The sequence below is a fragment of the Solanum verrucosum genome, unplaced genomic scaffold, assembly GCF_900185275.1.
Source record: "Solanum verrucosum unplaced genomic scaffold, falcon-dt-bn FXZP01000060.1, whole genome shotgun sequence".
Lineage (NCBI taxonomy): Eukaryota > Viridiplantae > Streptophyta > Magnoliopsida > Solanales > Solanaceae > Solanum > Solanum verrucosum.
This window is the reverse complement of record NW_026020129.1, coordinates 5,885,852-5,894,190: the sequence shown is the minus strand read 5'-3', so window position 1 is coordinate 5,894,190 and position 8,339 is coordinate 5,885,852. Positions and strand designations below refer to the sequence as shown.

The 8,339-nt window shown below is 27.9% G+C and overlaps 1 protein-coding gene across 1 annotated transcript; it reads right to left on the bottom strand.

The window, feature by feature from the left end:
* Window positions 1-5,654: 5,654 nt before the first annotated feature.
* Window positions 5,655-7,508, bottom strand: LOC125827089 (FCS-Like Zinc finger 1-like). Its single transcript, XM_049506452.1, has 2 exons — window positions 7,129-7,508; window positions 5,655-6,285 (listed from the first exon to the last, which is right to left on the bottom strand). The coding sequence occupies exons 1-2, from the start codon at window positions 7,488-7,490 to the stop codon at window positions 6,096-6,098; spliced, it is 552 nt and encodes a 183-aa protein (XP_049362409.1). The 5' UTR covers window positions 7,491-7,508; the 3' UTR covers window positions 5,655-6,095.
* Window positions 7,509-8,339: the final 831 nt, after the last annotated feature.

Here is an 8,339-nt window from a genome sequence, read left to right as displayed (position 1 = left end):
AAGTGGTGGAAGAGTCTCGCACGTATTTTTTCCTTCTTTTTTTTTTTCTAATTAATTTATTATTTTTCAGTTCTTCAAAGCTAACGCAAAGTGACGATGAGGAGGTTTTCGAGATTTTTCTTTTAATTTATTTAATTTAATACTCCATTTATAATTTATAATATAAAATAATAATATTTACACGTGGAGCAACTAATATCTTGCCGAGTGATTTTTTTAAAAGCTAAAGATCAAGCAATGGCTAATCACGTGGTACTCACGTGTTAGCATTAATTATTTTTTTATTTAGAAATTTCAATTTGGTCATTAATTAAGTTAGATCTCATCCCTTGACTTTGAAATCGATATTAACATTGTTTAATCTTTAAAAAAAAAGTTTAAGGCAAATCAATTTTTCTAAGACAAGTATGTTCATGACATCGAGTGGAGTAGGAAATGAGATCTAATCATGATTTAAAGAAAAAGTGGCTCTCTCGGATATCAAAATAGGTGTTCTTAAGAAAAAGATTATTATTATGATTTATGAAAGTTTAAATATAATGCGACTTACGGATGTTATGGGAAAGAAGAATAAACTATCTAGTTTATTTGGGTATGTATAAGTGCAAGAAAAAATTAGTTTTTTTATATAGTAAGGCACATAAAGGTTGGAAAATGGTGAATGATTGATATTGTAAGAGTTCGGAACTTAAAATGCGACAAATCGAAGTAAATTTTTTTAATAGCCACAAAATTTGAAACAAACGAAAATGGACATATCGCTTACGATTTGAACCGTCTTTAACAGCCCACCCCAACCAACATTTTGGTGTGTGGGCTAGTTAGTTTTTTTTTTTTTTGTAAGTTGTTCAACTTCACAATGTCACATGTATATATTGTTGATCATTTAACTTTGAACGAGTCTGTATATATGTATACAATATTTTTTGAAGAAACTACCTAATTATACAAATATTCCTACCATAAATATGAAAATTCTCTATAGTTTGAAATAATTAAATATTATCTTACTATTTTGTATCAGATTTCAAGTCAAAAATTGCACCATTCCTTCAAATTTCAAGTCAGCACATGTATCTTTGATACGAAATACATATATATACATAGGGAGAGAGGCGAGTGATAAAGGAGAGAAGCTAGCAAGAGAATCAATGTATCTCATATACATGTAAATCACGCCGGAATACAATATATGTGGAACAATAATACCTAATTTAGCCCGCATGTATTCAAGAACATGTATATTAGTGCATCGTATACATGTCTCTGTCAAAGTAAATGTGGTACGGAGTGTAATTTCAAAAGCTTAAGTGAAGGCACATAATTAGACACTAAAGTAGTGGAATTTGTGATGTTTGCTCATATATTTTTATAGCTACCATGTCATTAAATATGTATCAAAGATTACATTTTTACCTAAAAAGATTATGAAAGCTAACTGGGCAAAATTAATGGACTTTCAAAAGACAAAAACAAGCTAAGTTACTATAGCAAGCTGAATTCATCATTTCATTGTAGATTGGGCTTTTGTTTAGGCCCTAAATTTATTACTCTTCTAGTCTTCTTTGAGGTTAATGTGTCCAACTACATTTTGTATAACCAAAGTCCATATCACCCCATGCCATAAAGAATTTTTACCTAATGTACTTTTTAAAGATTGATGTGTAATATTTCTTCTTCTTCTTATTTTTTTTTTCAAAAAAAAAAAATGTAAATATGAATCATCAAAAAATTAGAATACCCATTACTTATTTGTAATTTGGACTTTTGGATTGATTTGGTTGAAAAAAACTGAAGAAACTCATTGTTGATTTTTGTTTCAAAATGGCCTATTTATATTTGAAGATTTTAGTTAAATCTAAACTATTGGAAAATGTTGAAGTTAATATCAAAATGTTGAATATTAAATTTGGAGCAACTTAAAAGCAAAAATATATACAAGTGGACAAATGTAATAGCTCAACTTCCGAGAATCTTAGTAACTCAATTGGTTAAGTGCCCGTTTGAATTGACTTATTTTAGGTGCTTTTAAGCCAAAATAGCTTTAAGCAGTTTTGAAGTGTTTGGGTAAAATTAAAAAGTGTTTATAAGCACTTATTTTAAAGCCAAAATAACAAAAATAAACCAAAAGCCAATCCAAACATGCCCTAACTATCGAAACATTTATTTTGTTGATGAGAATTCGATTTCCACATTGTAATCCCATCCTCTAGCCCCAATTTTTTTTAAAAATAACTCAACTTTAAGAAAAAATGGAAGAAAAATGAGTTACAAGTGCATTATAAAAGAAAATTAAAAATATCTGAAACATTTCTACTCGTAGGGTTCTTCTGATGTCCCTTCTGATTTCCAATAGGGGCAGTGGGGCACAGCTACAATTCTATTTTTAGGGCATCTCCAACCCAAACATCAAATTACAGATTAAATTTGGTGTCAAAATTATTTTAGTGTAAATCAACTTCAATCCATTGCATCAAATTTTATACCAAAAAGAATATCTTTCTCTCTCTTCATTATTATATTATTATTTCTTATTTAATTTATATTTTCTTATTTCATAAAACAAATTCTTTCTAAAACATGCACCATGTATAATTCATAATTATTATTTTTTATAGTCGTTTAATATAAAATAATTTTATACCATAATTTTTTTAAATAATATAAATTGCTAGAAAATATTATACAGTATACATAATAATGGATAATACAAATAAAAGTGAAATCATTCATGAAATACAATTAAATAAACATAACATAATTGAAAAAATTAATATTATAAAAATATTACATAAAAAATAATTAAATATACAAGAGATTTAATTAAAACATACAATTTATGTAATGTTTAATCAAAAGCTTTGTATAATGAAATAATATTAAAATATTTAATAAAGTGAATTGGTGTGATGAATAGTGTTACACCAAATTTGGTGTAACACTATTCACACACAAAAATGATGTAAGATTTGGTGTTAGGTTGGAGCTCCAAAACACCAAATTTTACACCAAATAAGGATTTGATGTAAAATTTGGTGTTGAATTGGAGATGGCGTTAGGTTTCTTAAAATTTAGTCTCTTTGATTCAGAAAATAAATTCATATTTATAAAAAAAACATTATATATGTATCAATATTTTATTATAATTCATGAATTTAAATCCTAAATTCACCCTCAAAATGTAAAAGATATAACACTATAATAAAGGAGATATTCAGTGACAATTTTTGTAATTAAATTAATGTCATTGAATTTAAAATTGCTAAAATCTGACAACATTTATATAAACTGATACATCTGAATATTCATATTTATTATTACGATGATTATGACAAATTTTTAATTGGTTATACTTTGATGGAAATTATTGAGTTGGCAAAAGAAAAAAGTCCAAATGATGATGTCCATATCAATAATAATACTTAAAAATAATGCAGCATTACTACAACTGGAGTTAACTGGGAAAAATACATGATAAACAGCTCATAACAGTGACAAATCAAAAACTTTCTGAAAAGGAAAATGACATATAATAAACGCATGCCTAAATTGTTTAAGTGAACTTACCTTTCAAATATCTGAAAATCCCAATTTATTTATTTTTAAGTTTTTGAATACATTATTAAATATAATATAGTTTGAATATTGAAAAGCGGAAAGAAAAATATCGATAAACCATTTGCAGCGGCGTAGTCATATATAGTTTAGGATGACGAATTGGACACTCTTTGTCTAAACATTATACCATGTATATAGAAAATTATACGAAATATATCGGAAATTTTTAATTTTCATGCATATATGTTGAATTTTGGACATCGTCAATAAAAAAATTTCTGACTTCATCACTGGTTATACGAGTGTCGTTTTCAGAAGCAGTCAGTGCTTCTGCCTAATTTCCATAGTCATCGTCGTTGAGGTCATGGTCAGTGTTACTGGTCCATAGCCCACAGGTCATTATTAATATTAAAAACAGTTCAGTTCACTCCCAAAAGTCCTCATAAATTGAATTTAGCCCCCAAATACTTTTTCTTTATTGAATTTGGGGTCCCCTTTTTGAATTGGTGAGACTGGTTAGGTAGTAGGCTTTAGATATTAAAAAAAATGTAATGTAAAATAAAAAGTAATTTATGAAATTGCTTTTAAAAAAATATATTTAATGACAATTGTAAATTAATTATCACTAAAAATTATTTTTTCAAACTTAGGCGATGACAATGGTCCAGCTTACGGAAATGCGACTACTTTTCAAGAAACTATTTTATTAAATTAAATTTATAAATAATATTTTAAAATTTTAAATTTGTTTAATATTTTCCTTTGTCATTTATTTCATTTCATTTTCACAGAGAAAATAAAGAGAGAATAGTAAAAAGGAACACCCAAGAACTTAGGGCAAACATCTTTTCTACTTTTCAAAAAGCATCACATCATTACTAGACAAAACATAATTTCCTCTCCAAATTCAACATGTACTTTACATTTCATCACCAAAACTTTTTTTTCAAAAATAAAATTACACTCTATAGTACTCTTTTATATGTAAATTGGATTTGACTCAACTCAAAAAATAATTCAACAAAATATCATATGAAAATTTAGGATTAAATTCAACTCGATTAATATTTCAAAAATAAACTATTTAACGAAAGAGATGTGTAGCAAAGAACAGTTAAAGCATTGTATCATCGAACAAAGAAATTTGCTCATTTAATTCTTAGTAGGAGTGCTTCTACAGTAGAAGGATATTTCGTGCAAGAACTAAATTTGAAATAGTGTACTAAGTCGTTTGATAGTTGATCAAAGTTTTATTGATATTAATAATACGTGAATTAGTTAGGAGAAAAATTATGTGTTAAGCTAAATTTACATTATCTTCTATATAGATTCACTTATAACTAATATGTATTTAATACACGCATAACTCATTTTGATAAATTGTTTTTTTCTGGTCATGTAACCCTGATTACTAGCACAAAAAAAAACATCAAACAGTCAAACTCATGTTTCTCTTACTCCTCTAACAACTCATGTAGCAGGTTTTAAATCACCTTGTATAGATAGACACCTAAGATTGTTAATGGTTTAATTTGTGGTATTTTATCCAAGCAAAATTTAATTGATATACTATGTTTTTATCACCTGAAAAAAGCTTCAAACAAATTTTCAGGCTTCACTAGTGTTTGAACAACTAATTAATTCAGCTAGTCCTCAATAGTTCAAAGGATGCAATTATTAGTTTCAATAACGTGATCTGGATCAATCAAACTCCAATATAGGCTTCAAAAATCAAATAAAAAATCAAAAAAGAAGTTCCAACAAGAAGGCAAATACTTACTCTATTTCATATTATTTGACTCAGTGTTGATCTTGACTATGTTGATCTATATTACTCTACTCATGTTAGATTTTATATTACTCAACTCATGAACTATATTACTTTGACTCAGTGTTGATCTTGACTCATGTTGATGATCTATATTACTTTGACTCATATTGATCTATATTACTGGACTCATGTTGAACTATACTACTCAACTCATGTTGTTATGACATACCTTTTAAGAAAACTCACTTTATAAATAATGTTTTAGGACTCTAAATAAGACTAATACTACTATTTCAATTGTTATCTAATACCAAGATAATACGGAAAAAATAATAAAAACACTAGTTTGCAAAAATTAAAAAGCATACTCAAAACAATGATGAAAGGGAGAACTTTCCTTGTTATTGCTTCTCATTCCCTAGTGAAAAAAAACCCAAGAGAACCCCAAAAAGGAGCACCAAAAAACTTGGGACAAAAACCAAAAAAAAAAAGTCATTCATCTTTTCCACTTTCCAGAGAGCCATTACAAGCCTCCTCTCCACTTTTCAACATTTTCATACCTTAAACATAAAACTTAATATAACAAAATAAAAATTAAAAAAAAAAAAAAAACCTCTTGTATATTCTTTCTTCTTCACAAGTTCATCATACCCCTCATATGAACCATTTTTTTCTTAATAATATTTATAGCTAATTTATGATAAATGAACCTTCTTGAATATTATTATTTTCATCCAAGTAGGTAGATTCATTTTCCATTTTTTGCTCAAGCAGCAGCAACAGTTCCAGGTCTCAAAGGGTAATCTTCTGAAGTTTTGTTTGGAGAAGTTGATTGTTGTTTTTGTTCCTTTTTTCTCATAGCTTTTATAGAAGAAATGTTCCTTTTTCTGTCTTTAGTTTCATCCTTCTCTATTTGTAATTGCCTACACTCTTCACTACAGAATGGAGTGTCCCCTCTGCAATACACAAATCACAAACACAATCAACACAAAGGCACAGAAAATACGTGGAGAATCAAATACTCACCAATAAAAGTGAAAATTCAGATAATCAATCAATTGCGCTACTTGAATTTCCCATTAAGAAATAGATCTTGTATGTTTCAAGATCAAAGATTTCATCTTTAGTATAAGTAATAGTAAAATAAACATCAAGTCATATAAGCCATTGAATGTACCATTTCTTGATTAAAATGAGATCTTTGTATCTAGAATATGAAGAAAATATATTACTCCATCAAGCAACCCTTTTTTTCTAAAATAAGAAAAAAAAAAAAAAATCATTTTGCAATGGAAAAAGGGAAAAAAACAGAACCAGAAAAAGCAATTCTCTGTTTTATACAAGTAAAAGTTCAAACTCCAACACCCCCATTCACCGACTCACTGTTCAAATAACTATCATTTCTTGAGTAAAAATTGAATCTTTAAATCCAAAATAAAAGAAAAACATGAATTTAAAGGAACCCCATTTCCCAAAATTTCATCTTGCAACTGAAAAACGAACAAACAGAACTAAAAATACCATTTTTTTTCTTTACAAGAAGCAAAAACTCAAACTGCTACCCCCATTCACTGAATCACCATTCATATAAATAAAAATTAGATCTTTAAACCCAAAATAAAAGAAAATATAAATTACAAGAAGCCCCATTTTTCTAGAAGAGCAGCTCAAACTGCTTCCCCATTTACAGTAAATACAGGATCTTTACAACTAAACTCAAAGAAAACAAGAATTTAAAGAAACTCCATTTCTCAATCTTAACAAAAAGAAGACTTTAAAGTTGGAAAAAAAGAACAAACCTGTACATGAAGATGTCACTGTTATCACCAATTCTTTTCTTACAAAGAAAACAAGCATCCAAGAAATAGTGATGGGGTTCATCAAATCTACCATCACAGTATTTTCCAGCAGAAATAACAGATCTTGGAGACAACAAGGAAGAAGAAGAAGAAGAAGAAGAGAGATTCTTCATGCTATTTCTTCTTGTATAATAAAGAGGCCTATAAATCAAATTAAGATTCTTGTTATTGTTGATATTATTATTATGATTTTGATTATTATTGCCTGAGAACTCAGGTTGAGTTTCAGCTAAAGAAACAAGACCATCATCTTCTTCAATGAAACATGGTCTTCTTCCTCTTGTTGTTGATGGTGAACTCATTTTGAAGAAGAGAGAAGGGAGAAGTGGGATTTGGGAGAATTGTGGTGGAAAATTGTTGATTATAAAGAAGGGGTTTGGTGGGGTGGGTGGGGTAGGGCGTGGGGTGGGGGAGAAGTGTAAATTGTAAACCACTGCAAGGGATTCAGGATTCCGTGCAAGTGAATCTATTGGCGGAGAATTTTTCTTTACAAAAAATGGTTTTTTCACTCTTCCATTTTAATACTTCGTCTATCTCAAAATACTTAATCACTTTCGAATTGACACACTTATTAAAAAATAATAATTAATATGATGATTTTTTCATTTATTTCTATTAATTATGAAGTTGATAAACTTAAAATTTAAAATTTTCAAAAAGCTTTACCTTTTCCAAAATAATTAATTGGAATACAAGACCGGTATCCTTTTTTGATTTGTTAAAGTGAAGAAGTAAAAAGAGACAAATAATTACTTCTTTTGTTTCTGTTTCCCGGTAGAAATTGTTCGGATGGTAAGCATACTTCTTTTCATATTTAAGATTATGAGTTCGAGTCAACAAGGGATCAAAAGTGGAAGCAGAGAGGTAAAAAGAAAACTTTTCTTTTCTATTTATTTTTGTTGTCATATTTGAATTTGATGCGCTTATTAGATTGACATTATTATTTTATTATATTATCTCTATTAATTAATATTTAATAGGACAATTTTAAAAAATATCAAATATTAGGCCCTAAAAATGATTTAGAAATAAGTGATTAATGTTAATAATACATGATTTTTTTACTAATACTTATTATTATTTTCTTTTTCTTAATATATTATGAGTGACAAGTAAAAACGTAATCTATTTATAAAATAGTGAGCAAGTAA

Coding starts and splice junctions, on each gene's coding strand:
- LOC125827089 (XM_049506452.1), bottom strand. CDS start 7,490: ATGAGTTCACCATCAACAACAAGAGGAAGAAGACCATGTTTCATTGAA. Junction 6,286..7,128: donor AGTGACATCTTCATGTACAG/GTTTGTTCTTTT, acceptor TGTGTATTGCAG/AGGGGACACTCCATTCTGTA.